This window comes from Drosophila ficusphila, unplaced genomic scaffold (assembly GCF_018152265.1).
Source record: "Drosophila ficusphila isolate 14025-0441.05 unplaced genomic scaffold, ASM1815226v1 contig_791, whole genome shotgun sequence".
Lineage (NCBI taxonomy): Eukaryota > Metazoa > Arthropoda > Insecta > Diptera > Drosophilidae > Drosophila > Drosophila ficusphila.
In genome coordinates, this window is record NW_025064737.1 from 18,549,738 (window position 1) to 18,573,792 (window position 24,055).

Sequence of the window (24,055 nt, forward strand, 5' to 3'; positions counted from 1 at the left end):
CGTTGTCGTCACGCTCTCAGCGGATCGGCTGAAGTCGACGTCGACGTCGCCGCTGCTGTTGGCCAGCAACTTCTTGGACATGCTGGCCAAGAGCCAAGAGCCAGATTTAGTTCAGTTCAGTTTCAAGTGTTTGAGCGTTGCGTGCGTTTCGGAGCTTCGAGCGGAGATTTCTGGCCATTGGCGTCTGGCAACTGGCAACTGGCGAGCCGCCTTGTATCGTCTGTTTTATGTTTTTCTCGCCTCTCCGACTTCCGTATAAGTTCATTTTTGCCGTCGGCCAACGTTGAAAATTTCCATCGCCTGTTGTCGTAGTCGTCGCGATTCCTGTCGCCCACCAACACCAACACTAACTAACCAATACCAATAAAAAAACCACCACAGCAAACGGAAACCGCCAACGGAAACTGCGATACGGAGCTCAGTTTTTTAATTAACCCGCCCGAATTAGTTTTGTTCAAGAATATTTCCCGTACCACCGACAAATGCAAATGAAAAAGTGGCTAGCAAATTTATGAATGCAGGCCAAGAATTATGTTTCGTCTGATAAGACGATGCGATGATAAATGTGTGTGAGAGTGTCTTCAACAATCGGGAGCCATAAATAATGGTCATTATGGGCTGAGGCCTGGGAAAAACTAATGAAAATCTTTGTGTGGCTCAAAAAAAAAAATTTAATACGAATACAAAAGTATCATATACTATAAACGTACATATTTATGTGGATTTATTAAGCTGTTAAAATTGGATAAACTTTCCGACCACTTTGACCAATTTTAAACCGGTAAGTGCAAGTTTGGTTGTCAAGTTCGTTGTCCAAGTCTTTGGTTTATGTCGTAGGTATTTCTCTAAATTTCTTGCCTGCCGCACATCTATGCAAAGCAGAACCATATTAAAATCAAATTTCTGTAGTTTTTATATATATGTAGGTATAGATGTGTATAAATTTTAATAGTTTTATAGAGTCTTTGTGGCGGGACACAAAGCTGCGCTGCCTTATCGCAGGCTTATAAATTCAAGTTTTATCGCTGGCGTTTTGTATTTGGAAAGTCATGACGCACATACCATAGAAATCCCCGGCTGGTTATCATGACCAGAAAACCGCAAAACAAAACAGAATTTTTAGAAAAAAAAGAATTTTGTGAAACTATTAATTTAAAATTCTTTGTTTTTGGGCTTATCTTTTACGGTCTTTTGTGCCGAAAATTGGCAAATTGATTACAAATTTCACAAAACGCTGATAGCGCATCGCAACGGTATTTAAGCCTTATCTGCCACTTAGATATTTCTCTTCCTCAAGTTTAAACGGTGCCACAAATCTCGCCTAGGCGCCCCTCAACTTTTGGCCAGCTTGAATTAGTCACTTGGCGTGTGCAAGCCAAGCGCCTGGCCAGCAATAATTATATACTAATTTAGCGTATAATTAGCTAATTAGAACTGCGCAGCGACTGCCGCAAAATCCCAAAAACTCAAACGCCGAGAAAAAAGTTCCGGCAACACCTTCTGTGCAAAAAAACAAAAAGAAAAATGCGCAAAAATTTTAGCTTGCGAAAATAGAAAACGGCGAACCCTTGACAAGACCGTAGCTTGAAAAGCTATTAATCAAAAGCGGCTAGCCGCATGTTTGGCTTGCTGTAAATAATAATGACTTCATAATTGATAATTTTACCAGTTGCTGGAAGAAAGTTAGTCGAACTTGGCCGCGGTAGCCGCGGATTTAGCACCTGGCCGAAGCACGCAGATTCGCTGACACATACAAGCTCCATAAATTAGCCATCAATGAATATTAATCAGGTTTATTTATTTAAATTATATAAAAAAATAATCAATAACAAGCCGTCGATGATGATAGAAGGCAGCGAAGTCCATAAACCGAAATTTAAGTGTATACAGGCAGTAAATTAAAACGAAATCAATTTCAGATAAGATCCCAAATGGGAGCAACACAATTTTTCACTGAACTGCCTATCACAAAAATCCGATGGCTAATACAAAAAAATACAATTGGCTCCGAGCTCAGGGAAAGAGAAACACCTTAATGGCATTTAATTAAAACGAAGGCAATAAAAAATCCAAGGTATTAAAATTATTAAAGTGAAACGTCGCCACTTTAAATTAAAAACGACAAAAACGGAAAAATAAAACTAATAAAAAGCAATTCCAAATCAACGCCGCATTCAGCAGTGCAAACAAAAGACTTAAGCTACGAACTCATGGCAAAGATAAGCTTTACTTAACTACACTCGTGAGTAACTTTTGTATTATTAACTTTTGATCACTTGGAACAAAAGACTTAGGCAACGAACTTGTTAACGCTCTCAACAAAAAATTATGAATGAATCGAAAAACTGATTATGGTGCGCGTCGGAAGACAAACATTATGAAAAATGTGGCGGTGTTCTAAGAATAAGTTGAAACGTCAATAGCGATCGTTAGAAGTATGTAAGCTGGTGCTAAAAATAGAACTTGAAACTATAAATATATAAATATCAATCATAACAGGTTAGGCCAGCTTTAAATAAATTAACAGTTTAATATTAACTGTTTTATTTTAATTTTGAATTAAACAAGTCAAATTCCACATTTATTAGAAATTTCTCTCTTAATATCTGTGAGCAATCTTACATCATTTTCTGCGCTATTCGTTTACCTATTTGACTTTAAATTAGTCACTCATTTGTCCATTTAACATGGCCAAAAGCACGGACCAAGATTTTTTTCAATTAACGGCAAATCTAGTATGTTTGCCCAGAAACACGGTGACAAATGAATGAAATAAAAGCTGTTAATTTGTCTGCGAAGCCCCATCGGTTGTGAAACCACTGACTGATTGATTTTGTTTATCTTATTCGTTGCTATTCATTTTCTAATGTCTAATATTAATAATTAAAAGTCTGTTGCCCGTGTCATGCGGCCAAAAACAGCGTATTCGGTGTTAAAGCGCCAAAAGGGAGGAATATGCAAATTTCAGCGCTCACTATCGCTGTTTCGCTGTTCATAATTTTCTATGAAAAATGTTGTGCCGCTGTTGTTGCGTTTTCTCACATAAATCTGCCACAGGCGCATAGAAAATTTCACCCAAAAAGAAACCGGAAGCTTGGCCGTCAAGTGGAATGGACTCTGGGTCGTTCGTCCGCTTAAATTTTAGCGGGTGTTTATCGGCGGTTGAAATTTTCATAAATTTCTTCTTCTCGCGACCAAAAATATATTTCTGTGGCATACAAGACACGCAGCACCCGTTTCGCACTGTGTGTGTGTGTGGATTTTTTTCTCACTTTCGCATAATTGTGGCGGTTCGTTTCTCGTTGCTTGTCTCTTTCTGGGTCTGCGCTTCCACGCTCCTCATGTCAGACACTTTGTCAAAATAGCATTTGTTACGCTGTCAGTGCCAGCCACCAACGCACTGGACAGCCACAAAGGCAGCAACAACAACAACAAACAACGACAACAACAGCAGAAACACCAGCAAAAACAACAGCAACCATAGTAATAACGAGCGTTATCCAAGCATCATCATTATCAACTTTTAACCATCGGTTTATGTTGTTTGCCACCGAAATGATTTAATTTTGACAGACCTTTTTTTTCTCCTCTGCTCCCAGTATATGTGTACATTATATTTTTTTTCATTTGGCGTTTCTTTCTCGACTTTTTATGTGTGGGAGTTTTTGGATTTTAATTTAAATTTCTTTGTTGTTGTTCCTGTTCGCCAGTGCTGTCTATTTTGGTCATAATTTTTGTCGTCTTGTTGGTGTTTTTCTGTTTCTGTTGCTGTTGCTGCTGTCGCTTGAACTTTATTTGATATGCATTACCCCGGCCTGGCTTTCGTCTTTGTTTATTTCTTCTACGACTTCTCCTTTTTGGCATTAAGTGCTTGTAAATTGGGTCAGTGGGAAGTTACACTTCACTCCACTCTCGTTCGATGTCGATTTTGTTGTCGTTTTTGTTATTGTTGTTGTTGGTTTTGGTCCGTACTCGTACTCCACAACGTCATGTGTCATAAATTTATTTGTCTGCTGGTTGGGCTGAGAACTTTTGCCTCTGACATTTTCCCGTTTGATTTTCGTTTGCTTTACTTATTTATTTTTTTACTACCAGCCATTAATGCCAGGGAATTTTCATGCACTAAGAGAAAAGGTTCGATTCTAAAATCTTTTCTTTGCATTTAAATAGTAATATCAATAAAACTAGTTTTCTAATTATTTTTTAATGTGTAGCAGGCATTTTAAGTGCTTTTGCTGGAGCTCTGCTTTAATTTGAGCAATGCTGAAGCAAACACCTCTCCTCATTTACGACCACCATAAAGCTGGCCATACATATTTTTGCCGCTTCCTGCTCCTGCCAATTTGTGAGTCCAGTACATAAACCGATTTGTCTATTGATCCCATCCGATGATGCCATGCGATCATCCGATCTCCGCGGGAGTATGCAAATTCCCCGTGGACTTACAATAAATTTAACCCTGATTAGCTTTGGGTTTTGCCGTTTTCATGGCAGAGATGAATTTTTTATTGTTCCTCCGAATCCCACACAACCTGGCTCAACCCAAATATATAAACATATCGGGATGGGGGCCGTAAAAAGACAGAGCACCATCCTTCGCGGCCATGGCTCATTGCATTTGGAGTCAGGAAGCGCAATGTGCAATCTGAAGTGACTTTGGCTGTCTGCTGTCTAGACTCGAGACACACTCACAGTTTACCAGCTGCATCGGCGAGTTGGCTGAACAAGTGCAGAGGATTGGTATTGGGATTGGGCCCAGATGCTCAGAGGATGCATTTGCGGTGCTTGGTGCTTGGTGCTCGGTGGTTAGTGCTTTAGCTTGATTTTTATTGACACAAGTTGCTGGCTGTCGGCCGAGTGCCGAGTGCCGACTTCTGGCTGGCTGGCACACATTTTGCATATTTTATGAGTTCGTGTCGATGTCGTTTGTGCAACGAGCTTTTTGTTCTTCGCTGCAGCTCTTTGCATAATTATTGTGGAACGTATTTTGTGTTTGATTCGGATTCTATGTAATGTCAGCGCTACCGCGGAGGTTGTCTCTGTTTTTTTTTCGTTTTATGGCCGCATTTAGTGCCTCGTGTAGCCGCATCTGTAAGTACAAATACCCACGGGACATGTGACCCACTTGCTGGTGGAGGTGGGGAGCCTGCTCCCTGCTCCCCACTGGTCGACTCGCATAAATCAAGAACAGTCATTAATGTACGTGGCATGTGCATATAGTAAGCTCTCTTCGAACAAATCAGGGGGATTCCAAGGGGAAGACCCCCTGCTAAATTAGTTTTCACTATATGTACACGCGGCCATATATAAACACATAAGTACACGGAGATTTCGCTTGTTAACATTAATAATAACTTGTAATTTGCAGTCGTTGTTGAAAATCACTCACTGAGCGAAGAAGGGAACAGAAAAAAAATAACTTGGAAAAAACTAATTACAACATTTTTCACATGTGTGTAGGTAAACATTCATTCATAATACGAACCCAGAGCCAGCCAGCATAATGTAATGTAAATGAGAAAAGCCCGGCGAGACGAGAGGAGACTTGACCAAAAAAGCGCGGACTTTGAAGATCTTCCGCATGGTTGGCTGGCTTCTGTCTCCCCTTGGCTACAAGCATCTCTCACCCCGGAGAGTGATATCAGTGTGTTGTTAATTTCTGTTCATTAAGTCAGAAAATAGCCAGGTTTAATGTTCGAGCGAGGCACAAAATTAATTAAACATTTATCAAAATCAACGCCGCCTCTCAGGGTCCCGCGATAACAGCGACGATCGGAATATACGAGTATAGCCGAAATAGTATACTATACTATACTTCCAAAAGCCCGATGACATTTGGGCATTTTATGAGCATGACCGCCATTGTCTTGGCTTTTTGTTTGGGATCGCTTAACTCTTGTCATTGTGTACTAGTCAAAGTACGAATGCCGCACTGAGACTGAGACTGAGACTCTTGGCCGAAATCGTAAACGAAACCGAAACCGAAAAACGATGCCACAAATTCCAATCTGCGACTTGGATACAGACGTGGACGTCAACATCAGTTCGCCTGTCGTTCCGAAATGAAAAATGCTCAAAATCCGACACAAAAAAAAAAAAACGAAGAAACACTTTGGCTCGTTATTCTTGGCCGGAGTTTTACTTTTTTCGGGGGTCTCGTTTTTGCCTGATTCGAATTCGGACTTGGATGTGGTTGCGGATGGGGATGGGGATGGGGATGGGGATTTGGACGTGGAAGTGGTTGGGCATATCGCTCGACTTGGCCCAGCACTTGAATTGCACTTGAGTGCTGTAAATATTTTTAAGGCTGCCTGCCTGGGATCTTGAGGCCAAAACGAATCTCGAATGCCCTCCCTGAAGGCAGATGAGCTCCAAATTTGAGTGGAGATGAGCCTGGCTTATTATGAGGTCAGCGGTGTGCTTTTGAAGTCATCATTTCGGCTGTCAGCAGGTCACTTCAAATCGAAAACTATTGACAATGTTGCACAGGCGAAAGCCACACAAAAACTGGGTTGTCTTGAGATTCTAGAGAAACTGCATTCAAATCTCACTTAATAGAAACGTCATTAGTGATCGATTTGAAAATGATTTCATAAGTGATTATACAAGTTGATTTTACAAGTTTCTTTGCTTAACAACCGACTCCATTTGGTAAGAGAATCTTACCCCTGAAAAATGAGTTTTACTTTTTGGTTTTACTTTTTACCTTCGGCTCCTGTTGCTTGTTTTGGCTTTGTTGTAAGTCTTTCGCGTTTTTTGGCAATTTGGGTTACATTGGCTGCTGTCTGAAAAATTATCTGGCACTTATATTCACGCTTAATTGGCATTTTTTATGAAACTCGAGCGTGCTGAAAAGTGCAACAGCAGCAGCAACTGCAGTACAAACAGACAAACATTCGTGGTCTTCTCGAACTCCTTGGTTTTGGTTTCTCCGGGCTTAAGTCCGTGTCCCCAGTTTTTGGCAATGACACTGGCACTCAAAATCAAAGGAGAAAAATCAATTTAATGAGCAAAACATGCAATAAATTACACTGCCGGACAAATGAATTTTATTTATTTCGTTTTTCCTCCTTTCAACAAATTGGGTCACATATGACTGGAATTTGTTTTATTTGTTTGTCGTCAATGCCTTGTGTTTTTGTGCTTTGTTTGTGTTTCAGCTTTAGTTCGAACAGGAAATGGCCAGTTTTAATAATTTGAATTTTATTAATTCGATTTTGAAGCTATTTATTTTATCTCTGCCTCAGTGATGTTTTTGTATTTTTGGCAAATGACAAAACGAGTTCCCAGTCTTGACCTTTTGCTACTCTTAGACTGGCTTAATGCTATGCATGATTCTAGAGCCGTGGTGTGTTTATTGTTTCACTGAGATTGTCAGGCAATATGTCAGAGTCACTGCCTCAAACTGGACCATCAAATGGAGCTAAAGACCAACCGAAAAGCCACAGTAGCAGCCACAAAAAACTGTAAGTTGAGGAATTTAAAAAGGCATTCAGCGGCGATCAATTTATTTGACATCAATGGCAGAGGCAAATAAAAGGCTGCCTGGCTCCGGTTATTTGTGGTAATCAAAATGACTGATGAGCCAGCTCTATAAACTGGTTCGCATCTATTGCCCAAGCGTGGGCGTTTTATTGTCTTGGCCAGTGGTGGTAGCCCGAAATTAGAAATCTCTGATTCGATTTTAAATGCAAATCGATTTTGATCGGTGTTTTTAAATGCGTCTAATTCGTTTTGTTTTGTCTTAAGCACGAAATCCGAAATATTTATATTGATTTCTATTTGGTAGCCGTCCCGCTGCGTCGGACGGACAGCAGTTAATGAATGGGTTCGCTTGGGAAATTCTATCGGACGAAGCCATAAGCTTGCATCATTGACAAATAGCCGGACAAAGACGCTTCGAACACTTTACCAGCTTAAATACTCGTAGATTTGGCTTAAGTCGCTGCTGCGGCTTAAGTGATAAATGATAGCCGAATGTGACTTGGCTTATGGCCTGCGTACACCTGTTTGGAGTCAACACGTTGTGAATGAATCGCTTCCGGCATGAATGGATTGGAATCTCGGCCTGCCGTTCGCCGATGATGCCAGCCTCGAGTGCTCGAGTCCATCTTTCCACCGTTCGTTCTCGAGTGCAATCGAAGGTGTTTGTTTCCAGGAAGATGAGCATCGGAATTGAATGGGTGAGAACAAAAAAATAGAGAAAATAGAAAGAATTTGCGGACATTTTAGTGTTTTCCCAGCAATTTACTGCCAGTTAAATGTTTACAACTAATAGGAAAATGTCTTGAATTTTCAGTAAAACTTCAAACAGCACAAATAATATGTGTCAGTCAACTTGAGCTGTTTAACGAAAATTCCTAATTAGGCACAACTGACCAGATGCATAAATCAAATAATTCTCCATTCTTTAGATTCTAGTCCATGGCATTTTTATTGATGCACCTATTTAGTTGGCCTAAATGGCTCCAAAAAAGATCTACTGATGAAGTCTGGGTTAAAGCCTGATCACTATCGGTTCGATTCACTTCCGAAACGATTCCATCATTTAACGACCAACACGAGGAGCCTTTAGTGGCTCTTCATAAATTGCAGGTGCCTCGACTCGCCGGAGAATCTTGGCAAGCCTCGGTTGCCAATAAATTTTCGCTAGTGGTACATAAAAATTTGTCACATAAATTACAATTTGCGTGCCCCTGTCGACTGGCCAACAACAAGGCGCACACTTGTCACACAGATACCCCGGCCAACAAACACACTGACATTTGCTGGCATTTTGCAATGGACTCGTACGCCGACCGACCCTAATTGCCATTGAGTGTTGTCCCGGGCAAACGACTAACACTAATTGTGCGTACAACTGCAACTACTCCGAACAAATCCCCGAACAGCTCAATTTGCATGTGATCGTCTGCATTTGTGGCCCACTCCCGTTAGAGGAGGATTTTCAGCATTTCAACAGTCAGCATTTCAGTGCTCAGTACCCAACTGAAATCTCAACATTCTGGGCAATTAGCTTGGCCAGAAAAAGAGAGAGATCGGGAGGGGATTCGAAATGGAGTGCAGGCATAAATGTCAGCTTCAATTTGGCCTGCAATTAAAAGAGGCTGCCGCAGTACAACTGACAGATCACCGGGGCAACAGCTTTATTTGCAGATTCATTTGCCGGCCACAAGATGAATGACTCTGCAGCTGCTGCTGGCGATAAGCGAACACGAATGCCGAACGGGCTGATAAACGCCGAGAAAGTAAGGCGGACGACTTTCATTTCTTTTCAGCCAGAAGAAAACTTCTTGGGCTAGACAACTGTGCATACAAAAAAACACACAAGTCAATTGTAATTATTGTGTTGATTGTGCAAAATTTCGGGCGTTTGGGCGTTGCTCATGCAAATTATCGATTCGATTCCATTCGATTCGATTTGGCGTCTGGCACGAGTTGGTTTCATAATTAAAATGCAGGCAAAACGGGAAAGAGTTGCGGTCACTCTGGGCTACCGCAAAATGTATAAATTATGCAAAAAAGGTATTCGAACACGAAAAAGACAAAAAATAAAAACAGCGAGACCTTAAAATTCATATTGTTAGCAAACGTGGGCATTGTTAGCCGCCTAGCCGCTCGGCGATTGGTCCACTGAAAGTTGGCTCATTAGCATGTTAGGCACACGCCCCATGCCGCAGCACACGCCCCAAAAATGAAAAAAAAAAAGAAAAAAAGAGGGGGGTAAAAAGAAAAATCAAACAGCAGGTTGAGCCTCCCCTGATAATGGCCACAATGGCCAGGCCATAGTTGAGCTATCTAGCCCAGATTGCCGATTGCGGTGGCTCGTTGGCCGCGATGCTGTGGCAATAAATCAAAATTATTATCCACACATTTGACTGTTTAAGGCAGCGCATGCATTTTGGCCATTTATGGCCTGGCGGTTCCTGCTAGCCCGATCCGTTAGCGCTGCTGCTCCAGCGAAACGGCCTTTGAAAGAATGCCATAGTCGGAGCAGTCGGAGTAGTCGAAGTCCCGTAGTCATCGAAACAGTGGCGCTGGCGTTCGCTTATCTGGCGGACGCAATCTGCGACCTGGAGCCGGAGCTGAAAAGCTGGATCTGGCCGCATTTGAATATGACGCACGAGTGAGCCAACTAGGGTGTGTGCTTCAGCCTCAGCAGCCTCTGCAGCCTCAGCAGCCTCAGTTTTCTATCCAGTCCGGAGTCCCAGTGCCAGTGGCCAGAAACCTGGCTTTGCTTTTTGACTGTGACTTGCGGTGAGCACGCTTGATTTTCGATCGGCGATAAGAAATTTATAGTTTCGGCTTAAAAGGCATTAGAGTGTAATATATTTAAAGTTTGGCATCGTATCTATATAGCTACATATATTAACAAGCCAAGGAGGCTCTGGCGGCCCATTGTTGCCAAGGCGCACTGTGACTCGGCCCGTGGGTGTGTAAATCTATATGCAAATATTTGCATGCCCAGTCGCAATACAAAAGACTTAGGCAACGAACTTGGCTACCTAGAGCGTTTGTCATAAAGTGCGAGCAGGACGGGGCACTCTAAGCCGATATTCTTAATATATCAAGTACATGCAATCAATGAGTTGGGGACCAGACTTATGGCCGATTAACACGGTGTTGGGCAAATCTAATAAAAACAAATGGGCAAGTCCATAAAACAAACGATATGTTTTGCTTGATGAATGGATTTGAATTATAAGGTGTTTGCCGGTGACTTAAGCAAATTATTTAATTAAATTTTCAATTGACTTTCGTAGGAGGAGTAGTGGTATTTAAAATTTAAATGAAAACCTGGACCTATAAATCTGGAACTTGAATTGGGTAAAGACAGATAAAAAAATCAACAATAACACTTGAACGGATTATGGATACTTTTCAACGATTTCAGATAAAGTAATCACACATTCGGAATTTGCTGTCTTGCCATTCGACCGATATTTCTCAAGAACCTGTGAAGCACACAATGTTGTCAGTGGGATATTTCCCTTATCTAATTGGTCTGGCAAAGCCGATCATTTTCATTAGTTTACATTTCCCATTCCCAAGCACATAATCAAACATAATCCAGCTATAACCATACTTACCAGACGCGACAAACTCTTGCAAATTCATTTCTATGCAAATTTCTTGTTTCCATTTGGATTTTTTCCTGGAGTTTCACTTTCAATTTGTATCTGTATGGTTTTCGGTGCTTTTGTCACAGTTTCTGTAGGTGCATTGTCTGTATGTTTTTGGGGTACGACAATGTATTTGCCTCGATTCGCTCGAGAGTTGAGTTGAGTTTCTTTTGTCTAGCAGCTGAAATTGTTTTATATGGTAAAATGCAATTTGTGCAACTGGCAAAAGCGACAAACAACAACGGGCTAAGCATCCTTTGCTATATATTGAAAGTGAAGTCTCTTAGCATATTTGCTGCTTTTGCAGCTTGCTGCTTTTGCTGTTGCTGTTTGTTGCTGCTGTTTTACTCTGTGAAATTTGCATATTTGCGCACAGCTGCTTTTTCTATTTCTCCGGTGCTTTTCTTCACTTGCCGCTGTTGTCTCTTCTATTGCATTAATTTCGGCTTCTTGTTGTCGTCGTCGTCGTCGTCGTCGTCGTGGCTAATATGGTTGCTACTGCAGCTTGCCACCAATGTTGCTCGTACCAATGTTGCTACTGCTGCTGCTGCCTCTTTTGTTGCTCATGTGCAGCATTTGTCGTTGCCGCTGTTTGTTACCACATTCTGCAGCTCAGGCGGTTTGTAATTAATGGTTAATTAATTGCAACGAAGTAGCTGACAATCTTAATGATCCGTAATTTGTTATTATGGTAATTTATACAAGCCGCAGCCAGCAGCAACAAGAGCAACACCAACACAATAAAGGCTTTCCTGTTGCTGCCCCCTCAAAGCCCCCGTTTGGTTGCCCTACTGCTGTTGTCTTGTAAGACATATACGAATAAAAATTCATTAGCTTCTGAGCTGAGTGAGTTCGGATGACGGCGACAATTGTCTAATTGCAGTCACGAGCAATTTATGTACCTCGTTCAGCTATGAGTTATATATATCCACATGCCCGCTATATTTGTATCGGATCGGATCGCTGGAAGACTATATATGGCAAGAGCAACGCCCACAGGTGGCCCTAAGAGCCGGGCCATAACAATAAATTGTGCTTAGCCGGGTGGCGGAGTCAAAGCAGCAAATAATGTCAGAGCCAAGAAATGCCAGACTGATGGCCTCCCACCCTTTCGCCCACTCCCAATCCCAATCCCAATCCCACACCCACTCCTCCCCTTTTTTCCGTTTTTTTTTTCTTCTTTTTTTAACATTTTTTTTTTTTGTTTTGTTTTGCTTGCCACCGGGAAGATGAGCACGACTGGCAAACAACAAACAGCAACGGGCTAGAAATTTGCATCTTGACGAATTTAATGATGATGATGAAAAAAACGCCACAGACGGGAAAAAAATCATTTTGATCGAGGCAGAAAGAAAACTTCAAGGAGCCCACGAGACGGCACACGATGTTTGCTGTTTTCAGGCATTTTGGGATGTGGGAGTGTTGATGCTGCTGCCGTTCCCGTTGCTTGCAAGCCAAAATATTTATGAAGATGCCTTTTGGGTGGCATTGCGGAATGTTTGACGTTGGCTGTCTCATGTCAAGTGCCTTGCCGTTTGATGGGCAAGTGAAAATATTTTCATTGCACTTTGACATGACAGCCAAACAAATTGCTGGGTAGGATTTTCGTTAAACTATCAGACGGAGGCTGCACACAAAAACGAATGAAAAAAAAAACATACACATCACATCACACACCTAGCTAACTTAAAGCCTGACCGGTTAAATGGCATTAATGAATGGCAGTCAGCCTTCAAACTAAATACATGGGAGCGTCACCCTTTGTCTGTGCTGATTAGCCAGAATTTTGTGGCCATTCCTGGCCAGGTCTCCTTTGTTTGGCTGCCAAGTGGCGCCTGCAGCGATCACGTCACAGACTCTCAGACACAAAACAGCCACAATTGTTGGTTTCTTTCGCCGATTTGATTGTTAGCCCAGAGCTCACGATTTGGTTTTGGTTTCAATGTCTTCGACGGCAGCCCAACATCGCTCGTTTGGCAAAATCAATAAAGTTATCATGATTCCGGGGCAGAGGCGTCTCTCAACGTAAATGCTTTAATACTTTAATTTCTATATATTTTCATATCAATCCAATTTGCCTGTCAAAATCTCAGCTCCGGTTGAGGGGTGAACGCCCACCCATAACATAATCAGAAATTCAGGAAAATATATAAACTCAATTAACATGTCACGCTTGGGCAATGAATGCAGTTGTTGTGACCGTGTTTCCAGATTTTGTGTTAAAGTTTTTGTGTTTCTGGTTTGTCATTATTATGTCGCCAGTCAAAAAGCCAACTGAAAGTAAAGGCTGCCAAAAATTCGTGCGCTACCGTTTTGCAATGACTTAGAACAGCGGTTGGCAGCTGAAAAAATTAACTTGTTAAAATGCAAATTTTTGTGACTTGGGGGGCTGTCCGCACAGCTCGGCATTTAGCCTTGTTATTACTCCGTTTCGGCATTGAGACCGCTCGTTCCCGTATTGATTTTGATAAATGACCCCGCTCCGAACAATTGCCAATCATATTTTCTGGGTTGGGTTCTGACTAACTGACCCAAAATTGATTGAGCGCTGCACTAATTAAGGCATTAATCACGTGGCTTCGGGAGATTGTATGACGAGCTAGCTGTAAGATAAAAGTAGATCTACACTTTGAGAAATAGTAAGCTAAGAAATGTTCTGCTATATGGAAATATTATTTTTTGGAAAATATTTTCACAGCTTCCACAAATTTGAACTTTAAAGAAAAGTAAATGTTTTTCCAGTAAATATTGTATAATATTTTTTTAGAAAACATGAATTATCAAGTATGTATTTATTTTTAAAGGAGTTGTGTTGCAAGAAAACTCTGGCTATTTTCTTATTTTAAGGTTACATTTTTCCGTAAGTGTAAGTGTTTCCGTTGCATTAATGCCGCTGTGAAAGTCGCAGGCGGGCACACGAAAATTTTCACCCAAAACAGCAGCAGGGGCTCCTGCGAGAGTGTGGGCCGCCAAGATGGACATGTTCTGATACAAGTTTCATAGCAAATTTGAAATTTATTGTGCCATGTTGCTGCGGTGCAAGGCACGACAGCAGCAGCAACATCAACTGCTGCGAGTTGCAAGTTCCCTCCAGTTGCAAGTTGCAACAGCGGGAGCAGCACCCACTGGCGCAAGGCCGTTAGGCACTCTTTTACTCTCTTGGCCTTATTCGGTGGACAGTATTTATGCAGATTCGCCGCGTGGGTGGCGAGCACTTTCTACTCGCAGGCTGCACTTGCCTGCATTAGCATTCAAGTCGGTTGGCTGGCTGGCCCTATTGATCCGTGGCTCCGATTGCTTTATGAGCTGTCTGCCTGGCCTAATGTTCGCATAATGTTTATGGTCGGGCACATAAAAAAAATTACAATCCTAAGGAGCATCATTGCATCCGACAGTTGACAACAGCAACGGAAGACTTCGAATCCGAGTCCCAATGCGAATGCGAGTGCGAGTGCGAATGCGATTGTGGCCAAGACGGACAACGGGCCAATCAGCAACATCTTCGTTAGCTGGTTGCCCCCTTCATGCAGTTGCTTTTACGGCTTTGTCATTAATCAAATGGAATTGAAATGCGCCGCGTGTACATCACACGCCGTTGTTGTAGCTCTCAATGTTGTTTTTGTTGTTGTTAGTGTTGTTTTTTGTTGTTGTTGCCATTGTAGCCGTTACCGCCAAGCAGCGCCCATTTGGAGTTTGCCATTTTTGCGCATTTTAATCATGCCCGTCTCGCCTGTAGTTATTTGGCGTTTTTTTTTTATACGCCTGGCTATGCCAAAGAGATCTGCGCCAGCTGATAAAGCAATGGCATTGCCGTTGCCGGTTGTAGCTGGTTGGTTGTTGCCGCTAACTGTTGCCGGTTGCCTCTGCACTCAGAAAAAGAAGTACCTGAAAAAAATACATTCAAAATGCAGATATACTACTTAACTATCATCACGAAATCAAAGTTAAATAAAGTTGGACAAACTAAGATTGCACATTTAATTTGTATCCAAGAAGATCATAAAACATCAACGAACAACTATTTGAAAAAAAAAAAACCTAAATTTAATTACGTACTTAAAATCTAAAAAATGTTTTTAGGTCAATTATGTTTTTCCAAGTGCCTTTCTGCCAACTTTGATGTTGCTAACGCCAACGCAGGCAGCGGTCGAAATGATTAATACATCTTGATGCGATTTGGTTTGTAACGCAGGCGCAATAAAAACGCGACTTTTGATTGACAATGGCAGCAAAAAGCTTGAGATGCCGGCCGTTGATTACTTCATTAGGCGGGGTTCGAAAGTTGTTGCGACCGGGAGGACCATTTGATTCAATTATGCATTTGCATGCAATTGAGGCATAAGGCAATGCAATGCATCCATCCCCAGCTGCAATATTTCTTATCAGCGGCCAGTTCGCTGAGCTATTGGTCAATTGGTCAGCAAGCGACTACCAACTGCTGCCTGGCATATCCGGCTGGTTTGCTATTTTTTTTTTTTTTTTTTTTGGTTTTTGGGGCAGGCTCTCAACTGGTGGGCGATAATTATCTGGCTGAGAAATGATCGACTGGCTTATGGCCGGCGGTCTCACTTGGCTAACGATGACAATTTGCGGTGCAGAAATTTGCAGCTGCGAGCTCCCGTGCGTTTTTTGATGCGTTTCGTGTGTGCGTTTTACGAGCGCTCTTCAAATGGCTTTCGTAATTTATGCATCGGCGAGGAATTTAGCCATTTGAATATGCGCTCAGTCATTAATATTCGGCAGAATTACGATTACCTCACTGGCCACGCAGCTTGATCCCGAAAGTATGCAGTGGAGAGCAAGAGCCATCTGCTTTCTTCCACATTACACATTAAATATGTGCCAGGCATTATTAACCCATTTCCCCGCTCGCACAATTATCACATTGTGCACGCACACACTGCGTATACGCAACGCGGAACGCCCCATCGTTTATCTCAATAAATGTGATTACGGGTCGATGAGACGACTGCCGCTTTCCACTGATGGCTCCATTTTGGCCAATCGAAGTGCAATTTGATTGCGGTACGTGAACCGACTTGGCTCAAAGTCCTCAGTTCAGCAGGTTTTCCCCGTTTCTGTCAGCCCCATTGTCTTCTTTAGTCCTCTTTTATGAAATCAGGCGAATTATTTTAATTGAGTGAACCGGCAATCGAGGGGGTGGCGGTGGTGCTGCTGGTGCAGTGGTTTAAGTACGACTGGTTTCAGTTTTTATGCGCACGCATTTGACGATTGGTAATAGAAACTTGTTAGTGAAGACATTAAAAAATCGTTTAGCACGGTATTTGGGTTAAAATGCGTGGAAAATCGTGCAGTCAAAGCGACAAACTTGCACAGAAAAAGCGGTCAAAGCAGAAGCAGCCAAAGCGTGTGATTTTCATTGATTGTCATTGGATGGAGTGACGGGGGGCTCAAGCCAACCAAGTTGGAGAAAATTGTGTAACCGCAATATAAAAATTCCTGCACATAAACTAATCTCAGACTACTGCTGCCTTTTGACTACCGTGATGCTTTTTTCTTGTCTTCAGACTTCAGTTGCAGTTTCCTCTTGACGCCCGCAACAAAGTCGAAGCTCATTCTCCGGCAAGACCAAAGAAATTGTGCCGAATATTGCCACATTTTTGCACATATTTCCCAACCATCCATTTTCCTTTGTCTGCCGCCATTTGCATACTCGAATAAATCATGCCTGCCTGCCTGGCTACCAAAATGTGTAAATAAATATGCCAGCCAGCGAGCTTAATTAAAAACATTCAAATTATTGAAACGTTTGTTATTTATGGCCCATAATTGAATACCGCCATTCGGCCACCAGACACCCACCCCGAAACATAAAAGCCATCATGCTATCATGTTTTTTAAATGATGCCGCCTCGGGCTGTTTGCATTGGCCAAAATGCGCTAACAATTTCTACGATTACGATTGCGATTACCATGCAGCATCCCCCTTCTCAGTTTTTGGGCTTCGGATTCGTATTCGAATTCGCATTCGCATGCATCTTCATCACGGCACCGCTGGGAAGATGCATGTGCCCGGCACATGCACATCCGAAAGATACAAAGATGCAAAGATATATCCATGGCGACCACGTCCATGATTGGCTGGCCGCCAGTTATATGAGCACGTCTCCACTGGCTGGCTGACTGGATAGCTGGCTGGATAGCCGGCTGGATGGCCAACTTTCTTTCCCGACTCGGTCCCGCATCCAAATCACAATAATCGTGCTCAAATTAGTCAATATTTGAGCGCCAAAATGCCCAAACAAAGCCTTATTATTTTATTTCATATTTTTTTGCCCGTTCTGCCAGCGCTTTTCCCCGCTGCTGGCCATAGAGTATATATAAAGTAATTTCAGCATTTTAAACATGATTATTAAGTAAACTACTAGGCAGATCTCGGTGTGGCTGTCAGTCGGCAGGCAAATGACCACAAATGATTACGCAGCGTTTCGGCTTTTTGGTGAAATTTCATTTCTTCTTTTTTTCTTTGCTTTTTTTTGTGGCCCGGCCTTTCTTGGCCGATGGAGCTGCGATAAAGGCGAGGGAAAACTCGGGAAACGAGCTCACCTCGAGAGCCTTAAAAATGCTAACTGACCGCTTGCCAAATGGCCTGCACTTGTTGGCAGCCTTTTGCCTCCTTTGAGTGGCTTTGGCGATCAGGTGTTGATGCTGCTGACTGGCACTGGAAAAAATATTTCTTCATTTCAATATATAAGTTTCTAAAATTTCAAACCAATATAATCATTTTAATTAGCCTAACTATTAAGGAGAATAATAGTTGTACTTCAAAAACTATTTGTTAAATTAAACTTAAGTATATCCTTTTTTGAGTGCGTGCTACTGCCTTAGCTATTTCCAGTTCCCCTGCCAGCTTGATTTCCCCTAAGATACTGCACTTAAGAGTCTCCACAGCAGCCGCATCTGAAATATTTTCCAGCGGCGGCATTTTCTCTACGCTCTGCCCTTATCTAAAGTATGCAAGCCAGCTCTACGTACCAGCGAGCCATGCAAATTTGTTAAGTCATTTTTGTTTGTGGTTCTCACGCTGCCAGGCCGAAAGGTCCATTTTTCATACACACGTAAGCCCAAGCGACTTGGAGTCGGTTTCGATGTCGGTGTCAGTGTCGGGGTAACAAAAAACCCAAAAAAAAAAAAAAAACAAAGTAGAATCAATTTGACAATTTGAACATTTGGCACATTGGCCAGAACACGACTCGGGGGTACGTTAGCGATATCCTAACTGAAATGGCCACAGACTGTCGGTTCGATCACCTTAGGGGTACAGCGATATATACCGATATGGGCTACACGGTAGCCAAGCTTATTTCATTATTTTCATTTTTTTTTTGCAACTATTCTAAATGCCGGGCACTTGCCGAATCTATGCAAATGAAACGCAAGCCGGGCCAGAAACAAAAAGTGCTGGCCAAAATGAATGATGAAAGAACTGTCGCAGCGACAGGTTGGCAGAATTTGGCATTAGCCAAAGTCCGAGAGATTTACGAGTCGAGCACGCCAAATGTGTTTACACTTTGTCACCCTTCTGTCAGTTTGATTTATTTATTTGCAGATAGCCGGCTAAGAGACTAAGAGAGCCGGGCCGAGACTGCCTCAAATTAAAATGCAAGTATGGCCGGAATGCAGGCCCGGGCCATGTGGCTAGAATGAGCCGATGCGAATGCGAATGCGAATGACTGATTGACTTAAGTGGCCAACTGACAAGTGGCTTTAATCAATTGGTGTGACTTTTAATGCAGCCATCTGCGAGTGTGTGAATGCGTTGGAGAAATTGAGAAACCGAAAGCGAAACCAGCAAAGTGAAATCGAAACTGTTGCAAGCATGCTAGCAGAATTTTTATGCACTTTTTATATAGAACAAGAACAGGTTAAATATTACGTATTTAAATTTGAATTGACTATAAATTATCAGTAGCTGAGTTCAATAATTATCCCCCTGAATTGATTGAAAATTCATAAGTAATATAAATAAATACAATTTATATAAACACTTGTCAATTATAATTTTAAAAGCAACGCCCCTATACATATATTGATTTTTATTAACTCAACAATATTTTCTTCTACTTCCAGCTCATTTATCGGACTTAACCAGTACCTGGTTCTTTAAGGCGCTACTCTGGCGCTTCAGGCTCAGCAAATGATCGGCACCGAGGATATGTCCACAGCGGCTGGCATGGACATCAGCGAGTCCTTTCGTGCCGAGGATCTCTCGAAGGCGGACTTCTTCGACTTTGTCACCGGTCCCGATATGGGAATCGGTATTGGGGTGGGAGTGGGCGTGGAGGCTCTGGGAGTGAGTCTGCACCAACAGCAGCAGCACCACCAGAACCACCAGCAACAACAGCAGCCGCACAGTCACAACAGCCACAGCAACAGCCACGTGCAAGTGGTGCACCAGCCCATCACGTCGCAGTCCCAGCAGCAAAGCCTCTGCGGTGGTGCGAGAACCAACAGCAGCATGATCCACGACGGCGGGGGCGGTGGTGCAAGCGGTGGGGGTGGTGTGGGTGTCGTGGTGCCCGTCGGCAATCGCAACGGAACCAGCAACGGCGGAGATCCCACGTTACAGGGCTACGAGGTGAGCTACCACGAAATTATTTTACTGATTTCCTATAAGCTAATTTATAAGCTCATTTTCTTAAAAAGATATATTAAAACAAATGCTATTATATTTTCATTTTAATAAAGAAATTCGTTGTAATATCAGCTTAAAATTATAATGAAAAAAAAAATTGTATTTAAAACTTGTTATAAAAAATTAGAGGCCTAAATATTGCTATAATTTTACGTCCATAATCATATTTTTTTAAAGCTTTTTTAAACATTTAATTTCTCTATCCAACTTAAACTTCTTGTTATAAAAATCCTTTTCTCTTATTTTTTCATTTTTTATCTTTAGTTTTGGCACCAGGACAAGGACAGCAGCCGCCTCGACTCGAGTTCGATTTTCGAGGACCTCGACCGCTACTGCTGGCAACAGCAGCCGGTCACAGCCAGCGCCAGTAATGGTGGATCCACCAGCACCAACCAGCCCAGTCCCACCTCGCCGCAGGGCCACCTGCAACAGCAGCAGCAGCAGCAACAACAGCAGCAGCAGCAGCAACACCAGCAACATCAGCAGCAGCAACACCAGCAGCTGCAGCAGCAACAGCAGCCAATTGCGAACAGCTCGTCGGCAGCTTCCAGTGGAGCGGGCAGCAGTAGCGATACGATCAGCAGCCTGGACACCACCGATGGCCAGATCTACACCCTGACAGTATTAAATGGCGGAGAGCCGTGGCTAAAACGCTCCGAGGCCGAACAGCTGCCCACTTCCCTCGATTTGGATAGCTTGCTGGGCAGTTTTCCGGGCTACATCAAATCGGAGTATCCCTACGACGACAGTGGTTTCAGCACGGATGGCAAGGATGTGATTGGCAATGGAACGGATGGTCTCAGCAGTATTTCCCAGGGCCAAAATCAGGGTCAGCAGACGCAACAGACGCTGCCGTCGCTGGTCACGGCCATCTCTTTGGCGGGTGGCAATGATTTGGGCCAACAGTTGGCCCAGTTTCAAAACAACAACAACGATTGGCACATGGCGGATCACAACACGGAAACGGATCAAAGTACAGCGGAATCTCTGCTGAGGAGTGCCCTCCAGGGCAAAGGATATGCCAAGGGTTTGCATATGCAAAATGGTTTAGCCATGCCAGTGGTTAAGGATGAGGACATGCGACGATTGCTGTTCACCGATGAAGCTGCTGCCTTGGGTTTTGCGGACTCCACTTTGAGTGCTGCCCAGATGTTCGATGAAGCCCAGGGCATCCATCTCAGTTCTCAGCAGCAACAACAGCAGCAGCAGCAACAACACAATGGCAATGCCAACATTCTGGTGGACGATATGTTCCTTTCCCTCGAGAATGCCTTTAGTGATGATTTCGAGAAGATCAAGCGCATAGCCAACGAAGTGCAGCAGTTTTGTAGTGCCGGCTCTGCAGGGACACCAACTCCCGGGGATTACTGCCCACCCAGTGATGTCCTGATGCAAATCTCTCCCAGTCCGGCGGTTACTTCAGCGGGACAATTGCAACCACCGCAGCCACTGAAACCGGAAGTTAGCACCTCCACTTCCCCGTCGACGGCAGTTGCAATCTCCACGGCCTCCAGATCCGGAGGTGGGGTGACCAAGCCCAAGAAGGCCTACAAGCGCAGCAGTAGCAACAACAACAATCCCAATGTGGCCAACAATAACAATCAGAGCAGCGGAAGCAATCCGCTGATGGGAGGCAGTGGGAGTGGCAGTTCCTCGTCGAGCGGCAGTGCCAGCAGCAGCAGCAACAGTCCGCCGGCCAATTCCGGCGGCAGTTCGTCCTCCTCCTCGGGAAGTGCACAGCGGAAGGAGCGATCGCTGCACTACTGCTCCATCTGCTCGAAGGGATTCAAGGACAAGTACTCGGTGAATGTGCACATACGCACCCACACCGGTGAGAAGCCCTTCGCCTGTTCGCTGTGTGGCAAGAGTTTCCGGCAGAAGGCGCACTTGGCCAAGCACTACCAGACGCACATGACCCAGAAGAACAACGGCAGCCTGATCAAAGGAGGATCGGGGAAGCATCCACGTTCCAGTGGATCATCTGCGAGTGCAGCAAGTGCAGCACTCAACCAACGACAACAGCAACAGCAGCAGCAGCAACAACAGCTCAGCGGAGGAGGAGTGGTGCCGAGTTCGCTGCCCGTGATGATCAGCAATCCCAATACGCCACCCGGAGGAGTCCTGCCACCTGCCAATGGACTGCTCGCCAATCGGTAGTAACCACAGGCAGCGGGTTCTCAAAACCCGTCTGAAACTATCTCTTGTTCCTTACTCACAAAATACACACACACACACACACAAAATGATGAAACTCAAAATGAAAATGTAGAGAAACTATTACTACTCGAAATACCTTAATACTCGTACTCCCAACTCGAATTTACGTCATTGATGAATTCCTATTTCAGCTTTCTGTGCAATTCCTATATGTATTTCAACACACAGACAGACAGACAGAAACACACACTCGAAGCACTTCCAAATACAATACTCAACTAAATGTACATTTACACAAACAAATTAAATTTAAATGTGCCAAATTTTGAAGATTTTAATAACTAAAGTTAAAATAAAATAAAATAATCATATATGCTAGGCTTGTAGAAATAGAAGTGTAACGAAGCTAATGAAGCAATTCCACGAGTGGTGATATCAAAATGAGGCCAAACGCTTCCTTGCTAAAACATCTTACTAAAGCCCCTAAAAATCGAATAAGATTTAGAAGATTAATCCTCGGTTCAGTTCGATTTTAATACTCCTATTCACCAGCAGTTCTTCAGAGTTTTTAGTTTTCAACTAGCCCAGCACGATGCGTGTTTCCTGTAAATTAAAAGTATTTGCTTTCATAGTTGCTCTGCCCAAATTAGCATAAATTTGTTTGCTAGTGTTAATGTATATATACGCATAAATAGTGTTAGATTCATTTATATATAAAATAAAGCCAACAAGGGGAATGCCAAATATTTGAGGGAGGAACACTGACCCGAGGCACTAAATTCGAATCGCGTCCTCCGGAGCTCATCCTACAGCCAATTCCCGCTCCTTTCTCCTTCAAGGATCTCTTTGATCTCTTGGGCCGAGTGTTAGCCAACTTCGAAGGCATTCAAGACGGGGGCACAAGCATTACTTTTATCAACTATGTACTTACGTTTACACACCAACGTTCAGCAACTCAACTTGCACTTGCCATTATTTTTGTATTTGATAAACACAAGGCGCATTACTACGGCGAATTCCCTATAATTAAAGATAACACCACATTCCCCCAACTAGTGTATTGTATTGTATAGGCTAAGCTATCGGATAAATCAGCCGTAGTTAGTGGTTAATTAAACTGCCAATTATTTTGTGATAGTTTTTAATGGACAATAGTTTAGATTACGCAAAAATATCTTCAATGGTGTTTGGGTTATGTAACGTTTTAACGATTTGTTATAAACTGTGTACACTTTGCAATACGAGTATTTTCTGCTAATTTATTGAACTTAATAGTTTATGTACATAGAGAACGATCCTTGTTTATATCCAAGCCTAGGCTAAGCCACACATCGAAATCTTAGTTAAATCTTTGTTAGTTATTATTTATGCACACACACGAAAACACCCCAAGCCCCACACACCAACACACACACACACATCCATCTGCGGTTAAGTTTTGCATTAATTTTTTTAGTATTGCAAGCATTAAAAATAAAGAAATCTAAAACGTTTTATTGACAATTAAGATGCGCCCCGTGTCCGCCGTTTGGGTCTGTCGTGGGTTAATTAGTTTTGGCTCGTTACGGAGATGGCAGATGGGTCTGGCCGAGGTCTGAAATAATTTTCTCCAATAAAGGAGCTGAGCGCACATGAAAGCGCATGCAGCTGCGCATGTCAACAACATCGGATTGCAACCGCAGCAGCGGCAACAGCAGGCGCAGCAGCCTTGCTGCAGCAGGCACATCAGCAGGCAGGCGGCACTTGTCAGTCAAAATCAAAGTACCCGGCCCCAGACTGCCGGCTTCGTTTGGCGGGGGGCTACGAATGCGTGCCATCAGCGCAGATTAGAGAAAATTTTTCACTCCACGATCGGTGAAACACGACTCACACACTGCGAGAAAATGGTAGGTATTTTTCAAATATTATTTGATCATTCTAGAAATTTAGAAAGGTAATTTTTTAATGTTTACATTAAATGAACACTCTTCCATGAAATATTTATTATGATATGCAAACATGGGACAAGAAAATCTAAGCATTTTTTAAAACAAATGTTTTAATCGATTTTCTAAAATGTGATCTTATCGGCGTTTCAAATCTGAAACCAAATAATTTTTCCATGTGTACCGCTGATGGT

At 42.9% G+C, this 24,055-nt stretch overlaps 2 protein-coding genes across 2 annotated transcripts; both read left to right on the forward strand.

Moving 5' to 3' along the window:
* The first annotated feature begins 131 nt into the window (after positions 1-131).
* Positions 132-23,443, forward strand: LOC108091703 (GATA zinc finger domain-containing protein 10). Its single transcript, XM_017191041.2, has 3 exons — positions 132-781; positions 19,215-19,722; positions 20,044-23,443. The coding sequence occupies exons 2-3, from the start codon at positions 19,282-19,284 to the stop codon at positions 21,934-21,936; spliced, it is 2,334 nt and encodes a 777-aa protein (XP_017046530.1). The 5' UTR covers positions 132-781; positions 19,215-19,281; the 3' UTR covers positions 21,937-23,443.
* Positions 5,734-5,936, forward strand: LOC108091589. Its single transcript, XM_017190864.1, has one exon. The coding sequence runs from the start codon at positions 5,829-5,831 to the stop codon at positions 5,934-5,936; it is 108 nt and encodes a 35-aa protein (XP_017046353.1). The 5' UTR covers positions 5,734-5,828.
* Positions 23,444-24,055: the final 612 nt, after the last annotated feature.